Source organism: Carcharodon carcharias, chromosome 7 (assembly GCF_017639515.1).
Source record: "Carcharodon carcharias isolate sCarCar2 chromosome 7, sCarCar2.pri, whole genome shotgun sequence".
Classification (NCBI taxonomy): domain Eukaryota; kingdom Metazoa; phylum Chordata; class Chondrichthyes; order Lamniformes; family Lamnidae; genus Carcharodon; species Carcharodon carcharias.
Genome location: NC_054473.1, coordinates 67,030,825 through 67,053,530, shown reverse-complemented (window position 1 = coordinate 67,053,530; position 22,706 = coordinate 67,030,825). Strand labels below are relative to the sequence as shown.

The 22,706-nt window shown below is 42.0% G+C and overlaps 1 protein-coding gene across 2 annotated transcripts; it reads left to right on the top strand.

Moving 5' to 3' along the window:
• The first annotated feature begins 4,663 nt into the window (after positions 1-4,663).
• borcs6 (BLOC-1 related complex subunit 6) lies at positions 4,664-22,249 on the top strand. 2 transcript variants are annotated; one of them, XM_041191324.1, is made up of 5 exons: positions 4,664-5,135; positions 11,133-11,287; positions 16,383-16,466; positions 19,985-20,068; positions 20,408-22,249. In XM_041191324.1, exons 1-5 carry the CDS (start codon positions 4,745-4,747, stop codon positions 20,435-20,437), a joined length of 744 nt encoding a protein of 247 aa, XP_041047258.1. In that variant the 5' UTR covers positions 4,664-4,744; the 3' UTR covers positions 20,438-22,249. The 2 variants fall into 2 exon arrangements, with proteins under 2 accessions (XP_041047258.1, XP_041047257.1); XM_041191323.1 differs by having other exon boundaries at positions 19,985-22,249.
• Positions 22,250-22,706: the final 457 nt, after the last annotated feature.

The window sequence follows — 22,706 nt, the reverse complement described above, 5'->3', positions numbered from 1 at the left end:
CGTCCAAGGGCCCAAACACTCCTTTCAAGTGAAGCAGCATTTCACTTGCATTTCCCACAACTTAGTCTACTGCATTCGTTGCTCCCAATGTGGTCTCCTCTACATTGGAGAGACCAAACGTAAACTGGGCGACCGCTTTGCAGAACACCTGCGGTCTGTCCACAAGAATGACCCAAACCTCCCTGTCGCTTGCCATTTTAACACTCCACCCTGCTCTCTTGCCCACGTCTGTCCTTGGCTTGCTGCATTGTTCCAGTGAAGCCCAACGCAAACTGGAGGAACAACACCTCATCTTCCGACGAGGCACTTTACAGCCTTCCGGACTGAATATTGAATTCAACAACTTCAGGTCGTGAGCTCCCTCCCCCATCCCCACCCCCTTTCTGTTTCCCCCTTCCTTTTTTTTCCAATAAATTATATAGATTTTTCTTTTCCCACCTATTTCCATTATTTTTAAATATTTTTAAATCTTTTATGCTCTCCCCACCCCCACTAGAGCTATACCTTGAGTGCCCTACCATCCATTCTTAATTAGCACATTTGTTTAGATAATATCACCAACTTTAACACCTATGTGTTCTTTTTTTCTATTGTTGGTGACATCTTTTGATGATCTGCTTCTATCACTGCTTGTTTGTCCCTACAACCACACCAACCCCCCCCAACTTCTCTCTCTCTCTCTGCCCCCCCCACACACCTTAAACCAGCTTATATTTCAACTCATTCTTGGACTCGAACTCAAGTTCTGTCGAAGGGTCATGAGGACCCGAAACGTCAACTCTTTTCTTCTCCGCCGATGCTGCCAGACCTGCTGAGTTTTTCCAGGTAATTCTGTTTTTGTTTTGGATTTCCAGCATCTGCAGTTTTTTTGTTTTAATCAGCCAAGGACTTGCCTTTGGGCACAGCACAAATCACCATAAAGAAAGCTTCCACCACAAGATTAAATTGCGGAAAGTTCATGATATAATAAGTTTAAAAATGTCATAAGCATATGATCAAAGTATAATAAATGCTTACAATAAGTAATTAATCTTAATTTTTTTTCTTAAAATTACTCTTCGCCACCCATTATTGGCACATGCTCCTTTCACTGTTGTGTCCGTCCAAATCTTTTACTCATTTTGGTTGCTGCTTCATTCTTTTGATCAAGACGGCAGCCTAGCATCACCTTCTCAAAAGAGATGGACAATAAATGCCAGCCTTGCCAGAGGATGAATTTAAAAATTGAATACACGTGTTGTATAAAATATTTGTAAATGCAACACATGTCCAAACTTTCATCTTTGAGGACTGTAATTTGCAAACATCCCCATTTCTGATAATAAGACTGTGGGAGATCTGCTGAGGACTTTGTGTCTTAAATTAGCATTTTTCAGTCCTCCAGGTTCTCAAAATTCAAAAAGGACAAGGCAGCAATTATGAAATACAAGCACAAATGGGCTAGGATACCTGTACCTCAAATGTTGAATTCCCAATGTTCAGAGTTGCATGGGTTATTTGGGCCCCATATTGGACATCCCTGCATGAAATCTCTCATTCTGTGGAAACACCTTGCCCCTTGTTCAAAAGTACCAGGGCCATTTTCAATGGTCTTACTTCTAAACTCCTTAAAAATCTCACTGTCGATAAAGGTCAGAGCTTCCAACCCAGTTCCACTCAACACAAAATCCTAAGCAAGCCCAGGATTTTCTAATGATGCCACAATCAACAACCTCCCTCAGCCTGACAGATTGCCACTCTAAATAGCCAAGTGGTTACGGTACTGGGCTTGTAACCCCAAGATCAAGAGTTCAAATCTCACAATGGCAAACTATGAAATAATGTAACCTCATCTGAATAGGAACAGATGGAAACGTGTTTGTACTCGAAAGAGTTACCACTGTCCAGTAGTCCTTGATCCCACAGTACTACCCCTAATGTTGCCAGTCACCAAAGATCCAGTGTTGTCAAAGACCAAATCTGAAACTATGGCCCAAATCTTAAGTTCAGGCTCAGAACCTCTATTCCCAACCCTGATAAGACAAAACATACACACTTGCCTTCCTCTGATTTTTCAGGGCAGTTTTCTGATGGAGGATCCTGCAGAACTGACTCAGTGCAGCAATCCTCAGAGGGAGCAGCAGAGAGAATCTACGCAGAAATCAGACCCCACTTTTATGGCACTAGCTGCCATATTCTGTAAGTAAAGAATTTAAATGCAACAAAGTTTTTTTGAAAGAAAGGATGTAAAGGGGTAGGATGGGTGAGGGGGCAGTGTAGGTAAGTGAGTAGGTTGGATAACGCAATCGGTAAAGAGGTAGGGTGACAGGTGGGTGAGGTAGTATGGGGGCAGATGGGCGAGTAGCCTGGGTGGTGGGGGCTAGTCAGGTCAGGTGAAGGGCAGTCAGGGGGGTGGGGGAGGTCAGTTGTATAGTTACACAGGTGTTAAGTCTAGGATATTTTTCTGTCTAATTTTTCCTGGGTAACTATCCAGGTAAGTAAGTCAGAACTGTCCAAAGTCTCAGACTCTAACTCAAATTTCTTCGGCAATTCCAATGGAGTCTTGGCATTGGGACTTCTGAAGGGTCCCATAGTGCATCTTCCAGGGTACTTCGAGCCTCCAACCATCTGGAGGTTGGAAGATCTGGGCCACTATTTCATGTTTACTTCCTCAAAATTCAGCAAAGGCACATATCCTTCAGTCTCTTCCGCCAAAACATTATTTTGACAGATCAAGCTTCATTTCAACCAAACCCAGATTGATACCTGCCCTCCCTGCCCGAACCTGTTTGGTTACTATCACTCCAGGACTCCAAGCCTAGCACATACCATCCATACTGTGGTTTCTGCTTTAAAACATAAAATAGTTTATGCAGCAAAAAATAAATTAAATCCACTGATTTGCAATATCAGGGTCAGTAATGAGGGGTGACCCTATATTTGAAAGGCGGGGGGTGGGGGGGGGGTTTGCTGCAAGTGCTGAATCCCATGTCTCTGCAATCCAATTGCTCACAAAGTTCAACCTGCAGAACTGAGGAGACTCTCCCTCATCACTAACCAATATAGAAAAGTACCAAAACAAAAATAAAAATACCTGGAAAAACTCAGCAGGACTGACAGCATCTGCGGAGAGGAACACAGTTAACATTTTGAGTCCGTATGACTCCAACGGAACTAAGGAAAAATAGAAGAGAGGTGAAATATAAGCTGGTTTAAGGGGGGTGGGGTGGGACAAGTAGAGCTGAATAGAGAGCCAGTGATAGGTGGAGATAGCCAAAAGATGTCAGAGACAAAAGGACAAAGAGGTGTTGAAGGTGGTGATATTATCTAAGGAACATGCTAATAGGTGACATTAAGGGTAGAAAGCAGGATGAGCAAGGTAGCCTTAGTAGGGATGGGTTGGTGGGAAGGGATCGAAATAAGCTAAAAGGTAGAGATAAAACAATGGATGGAAATACATTTAAAAATAATGGAAATAGGTGGGAAAAGAAAAATCTATACAAATTATTGGAAAAAATGGGGGATCAGAAAGGGGTGGGGATGGAGGAGAGAGTTCATGATCTAAAATTGTTGAATTCAATATTCAGTCCGGAAGGCTGTAAAGTGCCTAGATGGAAGATGAGGTGCTGTTCCTCCGGTTTGCGTTGAGCCTCACTGGAACATTGCAGCAGGCCAAGGACGGACATGTGAGCAGGGTGGTGTGCTGAAATGGCAAGTGACAGGTGGTCTGGGTCATGCTTGCAGACAGACCAAAGGTGTTCCGCAAAGCGGTCACCCAGTCTGCATTTGGTTCCCCCAATGTAGAGGAAACCGCATTGGGCGCAACGAATGCAGTAGACTAAATTGAGGGAAGTGCAAGTGAAATGCTGCTTCACTTGAAAGGAGTGTTTGGGCCCTTGGACAGTGAGGAGAGGGGAAGTAAAGGGGCAGGTGTTGCACCTTCTACGGTTGCTTGGAAAGGTGTCCTGGGAGGGGGGTTGAGGTGTAGGGGGTGATGGAGGACTGGACCAGAAAAGTACCATTTCACAATGGAGTCACCATCTAATCAGTGTCCCTGATAGTACCAATAGGCTGCATGTGAGCAAGAATGTTCTTTGCTGCTGAGAAACAGCTTATCCTGCAACTCTGGGTCAGCAAACACCATAAAAGAGACCTGCTATATACACAAAGCTCATCTGTGGGCGAAAACAGAAACCGAGAAGAAAAACATCAGTTCTGGCGTGTGGTTGACTCTACAGCGAAGAACCCATTTTGTTTCCTCCCACCCTATGAACAGAGAAGCGGGTGGAACTATACTGAAGCCTGCGATTTGATTCGCTGCCCCTGGAGTTTGTGCTCACATCCAAGTTGGCGGCTCTTGCCATGGCAGAGGGTAGGTAGCGCTCGCGTTTTTCTCCTCCCCCGTCACCCTTTTCCGACAAACTATCTCGCCCGTGTACACTCGCCGGGCTGCTTTTTCTTTCCGAGTCTCACCTTGGCTGTGAGTGGACCGGGGAACGGGTCCACTCCCCTTTCAAGAATTGGAGAGGAGCGAGCAATAAAAACTAGCTCCGCGCTTCTTTTTGCCCGTACTCAAAATGGCGGCGGAGGGGGATTTCAGTTTAGTGAAGGGGTGGTCACATGACTCGCGCTGAGATGGCGGCCGGGTTGCTCACTGCGCCTGCGCCAGCCCGCTGGTCCTGCACTTGCGCCAGCCGCCGCTCGGTTGCTAGGGGCGGCGGTGAGCGAGTCAGGAGCCGCCGCTTCCCTCCCACCCCCTCGGGCTATGGCGGAAGCCGAGGTGGAAGCTACGTTCCACAATCCGCCTTCCGAGACCTCAGAGAGTGGCGGTGAGGAGACTCCGGAGAGCGAGTCGCCCGAATGTGCTGAAAGGCCGCCGTCCGGTCTCCAGCACCATTACCAAGCGGCTGTCAACCCGGCGGCCCGGGAACGGGTGTGTGGCCGCCTCCAGGACAGCAAAAGCCTGGACGGCCTCAGCGAGGTGCTGGGCGGTATCCGAGGCCGGGATGGCAAGCTGGAAGGGCGGAGGGCGACCATCTGCAGTGCGCTGGAGCTGGAGGGCACCGTCAGCCACGACGGGGACCTCACCCACTACGTGGCCAACAACCTGCAGCATAAAATCAAGATGAGTTCGAGGCAGAGCCTGGAGTTGGAGTGTGAGTGCTGGGGAGAGAGAGGGAGGGAGGCTCTGCCTCTGCGTCCCCCTCATAGAGTACAGCCCGTGACTTTGCATGTCTCCAGATTTGCTTTGCTACTTTGCACAATGTACCCGGTGCAGCACATTAGCGCCCTATCCATTTACACAAGGGCAACTGGGTGTTGTTGCTTTTAGCTTAGTAACATTAGGATCTTCTCAAGAGCGACTCAGTACATGGGTAGTGAGGGACGGGTGACCAACTCTCGAGGAGAAAATTATGGGACACTCTGGCATGGGAGTCCAGTAGAGCAGGGGGAGAGTGAGTACTGTCAGAGATGAGGTGGGGGGGAAGGAGGAGGTGTTGTCAGAGCTCAGAGTTGGGGGAGAGGCGTTGTCAGAGCTGAGAGTCGAGGGAGAGGTGTCAGAGTTGAGAGAGTCCGGGGAGAGGTGTTGTCAGAGCTCAGAGTTGGGGGAGAGGCGTTGTCAGAGCTGAGAGTCGAGGGAGAGGTGTCAGAGTTGAGAGAGTCCGGGGAGAGGTGTTGTCAGAGCTAAGAGACTCCGGGGAGAGGTGCTGTCAGAGCTGAGAGTGGGGGGAGGAGAGGTGCTGTCAGAGCTGAGAGTGGGGGGAGAAGAGGTGCTGTCAGAGCTGAGAGTGGGGGGAGGAGAGGTGCTGTCAGAGCTGAGAGTGGGGGGAGGAGAGGTGCTGTCAGAGCTGAGAGTGGGGGGAGGAGAGGTGCTGTCAGAGCTGAGAGTGGGGGGAGGAGAGGTGCTGTCAGAGCTGAGAGTGGGGGGAGGAGAGGTGCTGTCAGAGCTGAGGGGGGTTGGTGGAAGAGGTGCTGTCAGAATTGAAAGAATGAGGGGCAGGTGCTGTCAGAGCTGAGAATGGGGGGACGGGGTGAAGATGCTGTGAGAATTGGGGTTGGTGAATGTGCTGTCAGAGCTGAGAGATTGGGAGGGGGAGGTGTTGCCAGAACTGAGGGAGTGGGGGGCAGCAGGTGTGGTCAGAGCTGAGAGATGGTGGGGTGGGGGTGTGGTCGGGGAGTACGGCCAGCACTGACAGTGCGGAGTTGGGGTGTGCTGTCAGAGCTGTGGGGGGAGGGGGTCGTTCTGCCAGAGAAAACAGGAGCAGAGTGGTTACTTCACATGTGCCAGATTTAAAGGTCTGCTTTACATGAAAAACAGCCTGGGAGACGGGACAGTGGGCTCATCATCTGGGCGATCCGATAAAATCTGTCACTCTGAGGGAGTGCTGCATGTCAGAGGTACCGTCTTTCGGATGATACGTGAAAGATCCCCTGGCGCCTTTTCCAAGAGGATTTCTCTGCTGCCCTGCCCAATATTAATCCATCAATTGATCAGATTATCCAGTCATTCTCACGTTGCGTTTTTGTCAGATCTTGCTGTGCATGTTAGCTGATATGTTTTCTACATTACCACCTGACTGCACTGCACTTTATTGGCTTTTAGCGAGTTAAAACATCTTGGGATTGTGAAAGGTGCTATATAAATTTAGTGGGAAATCTGGAATTTGCAGCAACCGATTCTTCTAGGAATGTAATATTTTTCAGTATCTCTGCTTCGGTTGATTCCTGTAATTAGAGTGCACTCTAATCTGCATTGGAACAGTTTCACATGGTGCCAGAATTGTCCCACTTTTTCTGCTATCTCAAGAAATTGGGCAAAGTGCCTTCATGTTGTGTATATTGAGTTTAGACTGCAGAAGGCTGCAGCACAGGGATTTGGGAGTCCATGTGCATGAATCCCAAAAAGCTAACATAAAGCTCAACAGGTAATAGGGAAGGCAAAAGTTGGCCTTTCTTTCAAAGGGAATGGAGTTTTAAAATAGGGAAGTCTTGCTAAAACTATACAAGGCACTAGTTAGACCACACCTAGATTACTGTGAACAATTTTGGTCCCCTTATCTAAGGAAAGATATACTGGCATTGGAGTATCCAGAGAAGATTCACGAGGTTGATCCCGGGTATGGAGGGATTTTCTTATTAGGACAGGTTGAGTAGGTTGGGCCTGTACTCATTGGAATTTAGAAGAATGAGAGGCGACCTTATTGAAGCATATAAGATTCTTAGGCATATAAGATTCTTAGGGGGCTTGACAGGGTTGAGACTGAGAGGTTGTTTCCTCTTGTGGGAGAGTCTAGGACCAGAGGGTATAATCTCAGAGGAAGGGGGCACCCATTTAAAATGGAGATGAGGAATTTCTTCTCTGAGGGTAGTCAATATGTGGAATTCTTTACTGTAGAGGTTGAGTTGTTGAGATTGACAGATTTTTAATCAGTAAGGGAATTAAGAGTTATGGGGAAAAGGCATGAAAGCGGAGTTGAGGGTTATCAGATCAGCCATGACCTCATTGAATGGTGGAGCAGACTTAATGGGCCAAATGGCTTACTTCTGCTCCTATGTCTTATGGTAACACTGTTAAGTCATTCAACGGTCTTGCTACCAGATGCAGCTCCAGTGGCACAAAATAGGGCAGTCAATAGCTATGAAGGTAACTAATATTATGGAAATAATATTGCATTGGTACAGTAGAATTTATTGTAAGGCCAGATCAAAGTTGTATATCAAATTTTTGTTGCTTAGAGCATTCCAAAGGAAGAATACTTAAATGGTGACCTATGGCCTCCGCCTACATTACCCATTTACTGTTCTGTTTCCAATTGAGTTTGGAAACCCATGATTTCAATACCTGGAAGAGGAAAAAAGCCAGCTTATTTGGAGACCCATACACATAGGAGTACATTTAATCAACAATTTGCATTGATTTTAACGTCCGCACATTTGCACAAATCGGTTTTGTTGAAAAATTCCTCAGGATCGTTGATTGGGACAGTATATTGTCTTCAGCACTCTACTCAAGTTAGGGAGTTGGTGATTGGCATTGAGGGAATGTTTTGCATGGCAGTTTCAGTAATTGCAGTTGTCAAGTGCTTGGAGAATTTTGATCTAGCGAATCAGATGTAGCTCCATCTGATTTTGCTGACACATGATGGAGGTAAGTGTTGGTGGAGAATGTTGAGGTGAATTGGAAATGCAGGGCAGCATAATCAGTATGCATTAGGACAGTCAATTTCTATTATTTAGAAGAGCTAAGAATCATCCAATGTGGATAATTGAGCTTCCAATATAATTTGTTTTTCATTTAACCCTAACAGTGAACCTTATTTGCAATGTGCATCTAATTGTTTAAAAGCAAAATTCTGCAGATGCTGGAAATCTGAAACAAAAACAGAAAATGCTGGAAAAGCTCAGCAGGTCTAACAGCATCTGTGGAAAGAAAGACAGAGTTTCAATTTTGTATGACTCTTCTTCAGAGCAGAGACCCTGCTCTGTCATACAGACTCGAAACATTCTAAGTCCTATTATGGTGACTGGTAAATGAAGAAAATCGTATATTGTAGATCTTACTCCCCAGAGATGCTGTTAGACTTGCTGAATTTTTCCAGCATTTTGTGTTTTGTACCTAATTGTTTAATTGGGTTAGTTTGAATCTATTCCTGGGTCAGTAAATATTGTACACAATGTACACCAAGTGCATGAAAAAATAACTTTACTACTAAGCAACATAATTCTAATTGCTCAACCATCTAGACTTGGGGTATTGAAGAATGCAAGCACATACTGTCCTGTCCCACTTGCATGGTGTTTTCCTTCTGTAATGCTCAGTCATTGGTGTGATGCCTGTTCAGTGGGTATTGTTAACGTTAAGATCCACCCATTGTCCCCTATAATTTGTAATTAGTATTTATTTCGGTCTTTGAGTTATTGTCTCAGTTTCCTATTTTTGAAGTACTGAACAGACCTATGACAACTAATGGATCTCCTGTGGCTTTTGTCACAGGTGCACAAATTATTGAGTTGCAGTGGGAGGTTTGGGAGTTGCCTGGCAAGAATATGATGGGATAAAAATAGAAATTGCTGGAAATACTCACCCAGATCTGGCAGTATCTGTGGAGAGAGAAACAGAGTTAATGTTCCAGGTCTGTGACCTTTCATCAGAAATGAAAAAAACTCGAATTGTAATAGGTTTTGAGCAAAGAGTGGGTGGAAAAAGGACAAAAGAAAGATCTGTGATCGGGTGGAAGACAGGAAAAAATGAATGAAGGAAGAGTTAGTCATACAGGGCCAAAGGGAATGGTGACGGGGAAGAAAATAAGCAAAAAATGTGCCTGGGGCAGGTATGCCGCTGTCAGAGAGCGAAAATGAGAGAAAAACCGAAATGTTTAAAAAAAAAATGAAAGGCGAGCCAGCGATCACAATCTGAAATTGTTGAACTCCGTGTTGAATCCAGAAGGCTGTAAAGTGCCTAATCGAAAGATGAGGTGCTGTTCCTCGAGCTTGCATTGAGCTTCATTGGAACAATGCAGTAGACCGAGGACAGAGATATCAGTGTGAGAGCAAGGTGGAGAATTAAAATGGCAAGCTACTGAAAGCTCAAGGTCATGCTTATTGTCTGAATTGAGGTGTTCCACAAAGCAATCATCCAAACTCATTTGGTCTCCCCAGTGTGAAGGAATTGTGAGCAGTGCATATCATAATAAATTGAAAGAAGTACATGTGAATTGCTGCTTCGCCTGGAAGGAGTGTTTGGGGCCTTGGATAGTACGGAAAGCGGAGGTAAAAGGACGGGTGTTACATCTCTTGCACGTACACAGAAATGTGTTGTGGGAAGGGAACCAAATTTTGGGGTTGATAGAGGAGTGGACCAGTATGTCACGAAGGGAACAGTTCCTTTGGAATTCTGAAAGGGGAGGGGAAAATGTGTTTGGTGGCATCATGTTGGAGGTGGCGGAAACAGCTGAGAATAATCTGTTGAATATGGAGGCTGGCGGGGTGGAAAGTGAGGACAAAGGGCACTCTATCATGGTTCTGGGAGGAAGGGGCAGACGCAAAAGCTGAAGTGCTGGAAGTGAGTCGGAAACGGTTGATGGAACTGTGAACCACATTGAGGAGAATCCTTGATTGAAGGAAAAGGAAGATCTATCAGAGGTGCTGATATGGAAGGTTGCATCATAAGAATTGACGAGATGGAGAGATGTGAGAATGGAATGGAATCCTTGCAGGGTATAGGGAAGTGTGGTCAAGGTAGCTGTAGGAATCAGTGGGCTTGTTTGCGGATAGCCTATCCACCAGAAATTGAGACAGAGGAGTCGAGAAAGGGGAGGCACTAGTCATAGATGGACCAGTGAAGGGTGGAAATTGGATGCAACATTGATGAAGTATTCCAATTCAAGTTAAGAGCAGGAAACAGCACTGATGCAGACAGCAATGTGTCTGAAAAAGAATTGAGGGAGGGTGCCCAAGTAGGGGCATAGACTGGCATGGTTAGGACCCATGTGACTGCATGATGGGGCTAACTTTTAAAAAATATATAATAGTTGTGGGATCTGGATAGCAGGAAGTAGACTGATACAAGCAGGACCAACTCAGGAGTAATTGTCAATAGTGGGAATAAGTGGGGATGGGGGAAGAGAAGAAAAACACAGGAAATAACTTGACCTCTGATTTGAGTTAGAGGAATTATTTCTTAGTTGTGTTCAGGGAATGTGAAAGTATATTTTTCTTGAATTCTGTATCTGTGTAAGTATGTAGATAATGGAGGTCATTTTAATTTCTTGCAAATGTAATCTTTATGTAACAGATGTGCATTGGAAAAATCCAGAAGCCAGATACACATTTTTTTTTACCAATACAAGGAAAGTTGTATGTTATACTTAAAAATGTATGGGATACATTCAGGCCAGTCCAAAATTATGGTCCCCATTTCATCAAAGCAACCTAACAGGGAGGCTATGGGGAATGAGATATTTCATTTTCTTTTAAGTCAGTGTAAAAGTAAGCAGAATGCTCTCAAAATCTGCTCTTATGAATGTGAGTACAGCTCTCATTCAAACTTTGTTAAGCTAATAAACTTGTTTAACGTTGCCTTAAGAAACTGGGCATTTAAAATAAATTCATGAGGCAGTGAAGACTTTGCACTTTTTTTTTATCTTTCCCAGCTGGAAATAGCGTGAAAGCCAGAAGTATGCAAAGATTAAAATCAGACAATCCTCCAATAGATCCTGGGGTACTGCTGGATCTGGAGAAAGATGCAAAGGAGGTGGCACAGAAAGTCGATCAGATGATGAAAAGCCTAAATGCCACCATCCAGAACGTACGTATGAATTGCCATCTGATCAAAGTCTAGCCATGATAGTTGGTTTCTAATCATGCTGAAGCCATTGGAGAATATTTATAACTTTCAAACCTGATGAACAATTTTACAGAACAGAAGGATTCCATTCAGCTCATGTATGTGCTGGTTCTTTAGAAGAATTGTCCACCTGCTCGCTTTCCCCATATCCTTAGTTTTTTTGCTTTGACATTATTTACTTGAATTTTTAAAATCTGTTTTGGATTCTGGTACTTGGGCATTCCATGCCTTGACAAGGTTTGCCTAAGGTAAATAGTACTGAATTCTCTCGTCATCAGCTTTTGAAGATGATACATGTGTTTCAGTGACCGGTAGAAATAGTTTTTCCATAACATCATCAAAACCCTTTATAATTTTGAGGATTTGAATCAGATCTCAGTGAAAAGAGCCCTGGTTTCTCTTGGGATTTTTTAAATCTCTTACTTATAGCACCTAATCCCTGGTTTCTCAGATGCTTCTTCACTGTCATCAAGCTGGGTGGGACTGCAATTGCCTTGTTCCATTCTTAATTATCTAATCTTAGCCAGAGTATCACTTGCAATAGCTTCCATCTCTGCTCCACACCATTACAACTGGTGTCTCACAATAATCTATCCTTGGCCCCCTCCTATTTTTCATCTACATGCTGTCCCTTGGCAATATCATTTGAAAGCACAGCATTAGTTTTCACGTGTCCAGTGATGACACACAGCTCTACCTCACCACTGCCTCTCTCAAATCCTTCTCTGTTGCCAAATTATCGGACTGCTTATCTGATGAACAATATCAGGTGAGCAGAAATTTCCTCCAGTTGAGTATATTGTTACTGGCCCCATCCTGCTTCCTGGCAACTGTCTGAGACTAAACTAGACTGTTTACAATCTTGATGTTGCATTTGATGAGCTGAGCTTCCAATCACATATTTGTGACGTCACTAAGCCTATTTCCCTAACGTCACTGACTTTGCCTCTGCCTCAGCTCATTGGCCACTACAAGGCCTTGGTTCACTTCAACTTGAGCAGTATTATGTAGCAGTGATCTAATTTTGTCGCTTACCATTGAATGTTGCTTTGCATCTTCAGCATGAGGAGTCAGATATTCCAGTCCACTTGATAATTTACTTCACTATCTTGCATCCTTCCATCTACGAAAGATGATGAACACGCAGCAAACAAATCCATTTCAATGGGGTGTCTTCATATGGCATACCTTTGATAGCTCAACAGGCCAATTCTTGATTGGTAGGTTCTGCCACAAGTGCAGCACATGAAGCTACCAAGTGTCATTGTGGGTTGTGGTTCTCTGCGTTGGTGTCTGTTGCCAAGCTGCTGTGGCCACTTGGGTTATTGTGGAGGTGCGTGCCAGCTGGTATGAGGTGTTGCCATTTACTTCTTTTGTTAGCTGGTGGCTTCCTGGTGAAGTAATTGATGTCTTGGGCCTTCATGGCATGCTTGCAGGCATCCCTGAAGCAGAGTTTTGGGCATCGCACTGGTTGTCTGGCTGCAGCTACCTCATCATACAGAAAGTCCTTGGGTCTTCCATTCTGTGGATGTGCCTGAGCCAACAAAGCTGTTTCTGTTTGATGAGTGCTAACGAACTTGGGAGCTCTGCCATATTTGTAATTTTGTCCTGCTGGGATTTTCCCATAATGTGCCACAGAGAGCAAAGATGGAAATTATTGAACTGTTTTTCTTGATATCTGTAAGCTGTCCATGTTTCACAATCATACAGCAAGGTGCTAAGAACATAGGCCATGCAAGACATCAGCTTGGTCCTAGGGGCAAATTAATGTTATCCCATGCACCTTCAGTGAGTCCGCCAAAGGTGATAGCCGCTTTCCCTACGCATTTATTAAGTTCTGCGTCAAATTATCTGTCTCCATGGACCCGGGGTAACAGAATTTATTAACCATTTTCGGCAGGGTGTTACTTAGTGTAATCAGGTGGAAATGCAACACCTTATCCTGTGACAAATGTCCCTTGATCGTTGTTCTCCCTCATTATAAGTTACAGGTAGAGGAGTTACAGTTCATGAGCCTTTGTGGCTGAGTTTCTGTGTGGGCGTCTAGGGCAGCATTGAATGTAGAGGAGTTCTCTGATCAGGACGTGATGTGTTTTTGACTTCACTTTCAGTCTTGATAGATTGTAGAGCTTGCTGCATGACCTAGTATGCAAGTAGACTCCTTCCATATCTGCAGGGAAGGTTAAGATCAGGAGCTTGGAGAAGAAAATGCCAAACAGAGTGGGGCCTAGCCCTGTTTCAGTCTCTTCTTCACTCTGAAACTGTCAGAATTGGAGCTATCAGGCTGCACAGTGCAGTGCCTATTGTCAGAGAAAGAGCAGATAAGACTGAGGAGATTTGGCGGAGGGCCAGTTTTTGCCAAATTCTTGTAGACTTGCTCTGCTGATGGTGTTGAATGCCTTAGTGAGCTCTGAGAAAATAAAGAGGTATACCCTGTTCCCTACACTTCTTTTAGCTAGCTTATGGAGATCATGTCCACAGTAGATCTACCAGTGTGGAAACTGCACTGTACTTGTATACTTGGTCTGCAAGTAGATGTTTGAGCTTAGATGTTAAAGAGTGAGATGCCCCTGTAATTGTTGCACTCTCTTCTATTGCCTTTGTTTTTGTATGTGATGATTTTTGCATTGCGCACCTCCTATGGAAGAGAACCTATTTTCCAGCAGAGAAGGAGAAGGTCATAAAGGTGCGGCAATAGATGAGACTTTCCGCGCTTGAGCAGATCGGCTGGGATTCCATCCTTGCCGGGTGTGTTTCTGTTTGCTAAGTAGTCTATGGTCTTTTCGAGCTCAAGTGATGAGGGTTCTTCATCTAATTCATCCATGCCAGGAAGTTGTGGGAGAAAATCCTAGTGCGACTGGGAGATATCTATCTCACAGGGGTGCAGCTCACAGTAGTTTTCAGCCCAGCATGACACCTATTTACTTCTATCGGTGAGTATTTCACCATTTGCCAACGCTGGGGGAAGCTACAGTAGGATTGAGTGCCCTCTTGATACCTTCGTACATAGCTCGTGGATTTCCATTTAGAATCATTAGATTATACAACAACAACTTATTTATATAGTGCCTTTAATGTAATAAATGTTCCAAAGCACTTCTCGATAGCATTATAAAACAAAGAATGACACCGAGCTGAGATGACCGAAAACTTGGCTAAAGAGCTAGGTTTTACGTACTGTCATAAAGGGGGAAAGTGATGTAGAGGGGCAGAGGGTTGTAAGGAGCTAAACAGAACAAAGGAGGCCAGTTGGTCCATCAGATCTGCGTCTACGTTTTGACAAGCAAGTCTGTTAGTCCCACTCCCTGCCTTTCCCCATATCCCTGAGCATTTTTTCTCCTTTGGGTATTTATTCGATTCCCTGTTGAAGACTATTATTCACTATCTGATCAGGCAGTGTATTCCAAATTCTAATCATTTGTTTCGCAAAGAAGATTTGTTGGCTTTGGTTCTTTAGCCAATCATCTTAAATCTGTGCCCTCTGGTCATCGACCCTTCACCCATTGCAGTTTCTTTTTATTTACTCCACCTAAACCTTATGATTTTAAACACATCAGTTAAAATCTCATCTTAACTTTCTCTGCTCTAAGGAGAAGTTACTACTGTGCCTTTAATCCCATCTGTTTCTATTTCCTAAGTTTGTTATATAGTCCTTCTTCAAGATGCCTTTATGTACATCTTCAACACAACTACGTTCATTAACCCTCTGTTAATTTATCAAATAACTCAATCAAGTTAGTCAGACATGTTTTGCATTTAACAGATCAGGGCTGGCTATCTGTAACTAAACTTCTCCAAGTTAGAGTTAATTTTGCCCTGGACAATGGTTTCTGGTAGTTTTACCACCATTTTTGTTAGACTAATTGGTCTGTAGTTACCAGGTACCCTGTCCCCTTTTTTTAAACATGGGTATAAGATTTTCAATCCAGTTCTCTAGCACCACTCCCATATCCAAGGAGGATTGTAAAATTGTGGTCAGGGCTCCTGCTATCTCTAGCTTTTCTTCTGTCAGCAGCCTAAGAGGCTTCCATTCTGGATCTGGTGACTTGCTAATTTTGGTATTAACCTATTCAGCACCTCCTTTCTATCTATTTTTATGCTATTCAATGTCTTGACCCCCTTCTCCTCTACTGTGATATTAATTTTATCATCTTTAGTGAAAACAGATGCAAGGTACTCATTCAGTACCTCAGCAATGCCCTCTCTGCTTTCATTAGAAGATTTCCTTCTTTGTCCCTAATTAGTCCCACCATTCCTTTAACTATCCTTTTATTTTATATATGTGTAAAAATGATTTTTGGGTTCCCTGCTATATTATGCACTTACTCATGCTTTCTCTTTGCCCTTCTTGTATCCTTTTCCAGTTACCCCCTGCAATCTCTGTATCCTGTTTTTTTTCTGCCTTCTGTGTTGGACATTTGTCATGAACCACCTTTTCTGTTTTATTTGATCTTTCCTTTCAGAGAGCTCTAACTGCATGTCCTTTTTTATCCTTCCTTATGGGAATATTCTTGTTTGAACCTGAACTATCTCTGCCTTGAAGTCCTGTCATTGCTTATTAATTGTTTTCCTGGCCAAACTTTGTTTACAGTCCATTGACCCCTTCACAAAACACTGAAATTGGTTCTCCTTCAGTTGGGGTATTTTCACTTTTAATCTTTCTTTATCTTTTTCCATAATTACTTTAAACATAATTATATTATAATCATTATTTCCCAGAAGTTATTCTACTGAACTACATTGCATTTGCCCTACTTCATTATCCAGAACTAGATCCAGCATTGATTCCTTTGTTGTTAGACTAGAAACATACTGATTTAAAGTTCTCCAGTATACGTTTTACAAATTCATCATTCTTCTTACACTATGCACTATTTTTCTCCCAGTTTGTTAGGATAATTGAAGCCTCCTATATTCCTCTCTCTATTTTCACATATCTCTGAAATTTGTGAACAGATTTTCTCCTCCATTCCCTTTCTATTATTCAAATATTTAAATTCAGGAAGTAACAGCTGTATGTTCAGTAGTGACTTATGGTTATCTTTTTAAAATGCAGATGACTGCACTAAGTGTGGGCTACATTCAAACTTATCGAGATTCAGTGGACAGTCTTGGAGAGTCAGTGGACATGAGTATAAAGGTGAGGGCACAAGAACAAAAATAAAAACTAATTTAATTCTATTCTGATTATTTTAATTTGGTTTTATTTTTAAAGTCAAAACTGGTGATTAGAAACTGCTTAACTGCGGTCAGGATATAACCTCACAATATTGTACAGGTATATCTATAATATTCATGTAAGTGACTTTATTCTGGTGTAGTTTTGTGTTTCTTGGTTTGCCTTTTTTTTAAAATTGTACCCTTGTACTATTTGCTATAGGTTATATTATATTCTGTCAAACAAGTGGCTGCATGACATGCCATTATAATGCTTCTAGCACAAGATGTCTACAATTTTTGGGTATTCCTATAGTTCCTATACTAGATTATTGAGTACTAAATTAACACCTAAATTTGAATCCCAGTCTTGTCTGCTGTTTGTAGTTTCCTCTAAAGTGATTACCAATTTGAACAGGAGCAGAAAACCTGTCCCCATCAGCATCAATTCAGGCACCCTCTGGCTGGCTAGCCAAAGAAGTCTATGATATATTTGTAGGCAATCTCATCCTTAACAAGAACAAGTAACATGAGAAATTCAGAAAAAAAAAATCTGTGATTTGAGTAATACAGCTTGAAGTGTGCAAATTATTTTAAAATTGCATTATCTGTGTAGGATCTTGCTTCTTCGCCAGTGTTGTGGCCCGCCACATCTTGTTGGTTGCGTTAGATGATAACCTGGTTAGCTGCAAGGTTGTTATTAGGATATTGAAAGACAAATCAAGGAAGGCTCCTGCTCTTCATTGCTATCTAACAATTCTTACTCGTCGTACGTAAATTGAGTGAGGACAGAAATATGCTTGCCTCTGATGCCTTGGATTTTTTTAATTCATGGGGGCGTTGCTGGCTAGGCCAGCATTTATTGTCCATCCCTAACTCCCCTTGAGAATTGAGTGGCTTGCTAGGCCATTTCAGAGGGCATTTAAGCGTCAGCCACATTGCTGTGGGTCTGGAGTCATGTGTAGGCCAGGTAAATGACATCAGATTTCTTTCCTTAAAGGATATTAGTGAACCAGATAGATTTTTACAACATGGTTTCATGATCATTATTGAATTCAAATTTCACCAAGTGCCATAGTGGGATTCGAACTCTGGTCCCCAGACAATACCACTACTCCACTGCCTCACCTCACCTGTTCAAGCAGCCATTCTGACAAATGATGATCATTTGGATGAGGTAATAAAGGGTAATTGGCATTCTTAAAACCATGCCTCAACAAAGAATCAATGCCTTCTGGAACGAAAAATTGTATGGGTTGGAAGGAATAAAAAACTTCTTTCATTTACAATTGCATAACAAAAGTGTTGTAATGCCTGTACTATGGCAAAATTGTGGCATTCTATGTAGCAATTGTCAATAATGGGACATATGTGTTAAAGTATATTTTATACTCTACCACATATGCCTTTTCTGGCAATTATTGTTAGACATATTACTAACACCACATGTATGTTGGGAGAACATTTTGCTATGAATTTAGGATTCTTGTTATTCCCAACTTAAACGTGGTGCACCTGAATAGGCTCAATGACCCCCATTTCAGGGATAAGGGGAAAGAGAAAAAAGGGGTTCTTGTAGAGGCCATTTAGAGGCCAAGTGGGATAAATCAGATATTGGACTTGCGCAAAAGAATCTGAAATCTGATTACTTTGATTTATTTTCCAAAAGTTTGCTCAGGCCCTTTTATTTTAGACCAGTGCAAAGAAGGAATGTTGGTCATAAGGCAAAATGGGGATGAGTGTTGGTGTTTTCTGGTCTTAGAGCAGTTGCTCAGCTGTATACAATATGCCAGTCCACTGCAACTTCAGATGGTGTGGTATGTTTATACCTCTGGAGCTCTTTCCTGCTTTTACCTTGGAGAGTGATCATTTTCAGTTTGCACAGAAACAGTCCTTGACCTCTCTCATCTCCGCTTCTACCAGTATTTTGACAGCATCTCCTTCAACTGATACAAAGTACTCGTTAAATATTCTAGCCTCGCCCTGAACCTTTAAGGGTATATCACCCTCTTTGCCCTTAACAGGACCCGCCTCAGCCCACATCTTACTACCTGTTTCCAAAGCAGTGAGAAGATTTTGCGGTTCTCTTTTATGTTAACTGCCATTCTATTGTTAATTAAGTTAAATGGCAACAGTAAAGGTTAGAAAGAAAACTTGACCATAAAGTGGATACATTAGGAAAAAAATCTTGAGAAACAATGGCAAAAATAAAATTGAAGTAAAAAGGGGAAGGATGTTGTGTTGTTAGTGGGTAAATTTATAAATAACTGGTTAAATATTTCTCAAGTCTGTTCACTGGGGCACAGCAAGAGTCCTAATTAATAATTATTTCCAAAATTGTAATTTTCACAGTATAAAGATGCATTGGGTTAGATGCACTAGATGCACTATTAACATTTGTAAAAAGGCTATGTTTATGGATGAGATTAACTAGAATTTTTTTGGGTATTTACTGTATGGAAGATAATGCAAAGTTTTGCACTAGTTGGGGAGTGTAAATGGGAATAACACAATATATTTGAAATTAACTGACATTACCATAACCCTGTCAGAGACTTCATTGCCATTAACCTTCCATTTTTAATGGATATTTTCAAATAGATCTTTGTATGTGAATGTTCAAAGATGCCAAAAATGTGCTTTAACTCTAGATTTACACCACCATTTATTCAAATTTTATTTAAAAAGAAGAATCAAAGTTCCAGTTACCATTTGTATTGGGTATTAGACTGTTGAGAGTGAAGTGCTAAAAGTCATGCATGATTTCCTAGTGAGACCCTCTGACTTTTACTTTACCAGTCATTGCCTACTGACATTAATAGAGAGTGATGAGGAAGATGCCTGACATTTTTTACACCCTGGACAATTACTGTTGCAATCTTTAAAATAGTCGTTTCTGTGCACAGTTATAAGTGCAGAGTTGCCTCCTTTACAGCAATCCATTCAGTGATTGGAAGACTGGATGCCTACTGCTGATGGAAGCTGTCGATTATCTAAAACATTTAATCTAACCAAATCTTCCTGTGATACATTTTTCCTATGTTCCATTGAATTTTTTGTCAGTCAAATTCCTTTTGTCTGAACTGTCATTTGTGAATGTTCTGGGCTGCAGGGAGAAGCTGGGGTAAGTGGCTATAGGTGAATTGCCCCTTCAGAAAGCCACATACACGACAGGCCGAATGGCCACCTTTTGTGCTGTAACCATTCTATGTTTATCTTGTATTAGCTTGAGTACTCTTTATACTGGCAAGAGGTTGAAGGTGTCTTTTGTTACTAGAGCAACAAACAACTGGAAGATAATGTAGCAAGCTTCTACATAAATTGATGCTGTCCTTTTAGAGAAACTCCAATATATTTTGAGATATCAAATAGTGCACAAATTACTTTTTTAAGTTGCCTAAGTAGGAGCTTTTATAATCATGGAAGTAATCTGTGTTAGTGAAGGCTCTTGCACTTTTTTTCATCACCATTGGCCTAACGCATTTTTTATTGTGTTTTCAGGGCATGTATACACTAATGGCCCGGTGTGAAGAACTGGACAGATCTATGCAGCCTATTCTTGTGCTGTCTAAACAGATCCGTGAGGTGAAAAGAACTCTGGAAATGTTTGAAACGCTCTGCAAATAACTGGCTCTGTTAATATGGTCTAATAATTGATTTTTTTGTTCAAATATTTTTACTGACTTGTAGAATATCAATAACTGCTGCAATAGAAGAACATTACTACTATTAGCAGCATTTGGGACACTGGTGATGGCATCTGCAAATCCTTCAAAGCCTGATTGTTATCTTGCTAAACAAAACTTTATGCAGTTGGCTTAGCAAGTTTGTTTACAAGCACCTTGAGGTTTACATTGTGTCCAATCGGAAGAAAAAAAATCATGCAAACAGTTGATAATTCATTACCCTTATTTCTCCTTCAAGATGAAGTTCTGCTGCTTTTGCATTGATTGAATTAGCAAGATGGATAAACCACTCACGTATTTTGAGGCAATGTTGGAAGGAGCAGCACGTTTTGGGGCAACAGGTCGTGAATAACGATGCAAATGAAGAGCACCAAAAACCTGTATCTACTGACTGGGAAGCACATAAAATGCACTTAAGATGATGAATTTGTAGGGAAAATAACTCAATGAGAACTTGCACTGAAAACATTTTAACTCAGGCATGTAACTGCTTTGAAACATAGTTTTCTTGTTGAAATTGCAAGAGTATTTACGAATAATCTTTGGGGGATGCAGAGAGGGCAATTGGTACCAGATTAAGATAAATCCAGTTTGATTCAAATTGAAATTATATGAAATTTGCTTTGAATTGTTTATTTATTAAAAGGAATTAGTGTCTAGAATCTATCCTACGTCAGCAACTCTGCTCTAGATTTAGATTTGATCACAAAACTAATGTGGTGAAATCTAAAACCTTGGTAGTTTTGTTGTCAAACAGTTTGTGTGCTGAAAGGTCCTAATAGCCATGTGACTTCACTTGGGATCTGGTAACAATTTAAAAGCCGTGATGTTCATCTCTAGAACAACCTGTCTGAAATGAGTTCATAAACCACAAGTGGGAAGTGTAAAATCAGGATGATGCTGTGCATCGTGTTAGCTTGGTTCAGTAGTAGCACTCTTACCTGTATTTGAAGATTGTGTGTCCAAGTCCTGTTTCAGATTGAGAGCGCATAAAGTAGAACGTCACTTAAGTGTCATACTGAGGAAGTATTGCATTGTCAGAAACATCAGTAATGTTAAACTGTCTGTCTGTTTTAGTGGATGTAAAAGGTCCAGTGGCAATTTATATGATGAGCGGTTTGTTTTTCTGGTACCTTGGCCAGATGAACTGGTCATTGATCTTACTGGTTATTGTGTTTGCCCTTATAACAGTGACTGATAATCTGTTGACTGTTCAGTGCTTTGAAACATCCTGAAGATGTGAAAGATATTAATGTAAATGCAGTCTGTCTTATTCTTTGAACTTGATAATTGTTACTTATATAAGAAAGAACCTATAGGAATGCACCCACTACTGGAAATGTTTTGTACTGTGATTGCTATCTTGTCTACGCAGCTAACTATTGGAGGTTCTCAGTCAGACCTAGATGATGTTTATTTCCTACAGGAAAAAAGGACAGTAATATCAGCTCAGAGGATCTGCATGGAGCAAATGCATGACTCAGTAGTGACTTATATATTTGCCCTGTTTTCAGACCAATCAGAACCAATTTTAAAATGTTTTACCAAATCCTTACAGATTTGCTGATTTTAAGTCATTTCTGAAAATCGTTTAGGTTGAAAGATAATTTTAACCAAAGCATGTCCTTCGTTCCATGCACTCCAAATCTCTTAGTCTTTAGGCTTAATATGAAAGTCTGTGGTGTTTGGCAAAGTTGGCATTTCACTCCTTGCAGATTTGTACTGCGACTGCTGCATGCTGGGTGGAACCATGTTCCTTCAGCTACCAAGGGATTCTAGAATTGTGCTAAATTGGTATTTGAGATTAATTACAAGAGCCTTTGTTTATTTTTTATTTTGGTGACAGCATGTTTTGACCTCTACTATTTGCAGAGGGTAACAGCTCAAATTAGAAGCAGAATGTGTGTTTCAAGAGTTTGGCTTTGAGACAGAAAATCATGGCGTTCAATCCTGATAATGTGTAATAATCCAGATCACCTACCTCAGTTGAATGAGCTTTGTCTATTGTCCTTTTTGCCTCATACCTTCAAGGGAATACATTATTTTTCCCCTCAAAGGACAATAAAACTACTTGACCTGTCTGATTCTCATCTTAACCTTTTGTGCTGTCGAAGACATTCACTGACCTTGCATTTTGATCAGCCAGCACTCTTGCTTTAAATCAGATTAAGGCATTTTAGAAATGAATCAAATCACCAAACTGGAAATGTATTTGGTATGAGCATTACAGTTGCTTATTCTTGAATCTCTAAATTTACTACACATATATAGCAATAGTTTCCTGTATCTACAGAAACACCTTAAATTTATATAGTGTGTTTAATGTAGTCATATCTCAAGGCACTTAACTAGAGCAATATCAAAACAGCACACACCACCTGCAAGAGCAGGATAGGTGATGAAAAACTTGATTAAAGAGGTAAGAAACATCTTAAAGGAGGAGAGGAGGTGGAGAAATTCAGTGAGAGAATTCCAGACCTTAAGGCTGAGAAGGTGAAACTTAGCTGTCAGTGGTGGAGTGATTAAAATTGGATGTG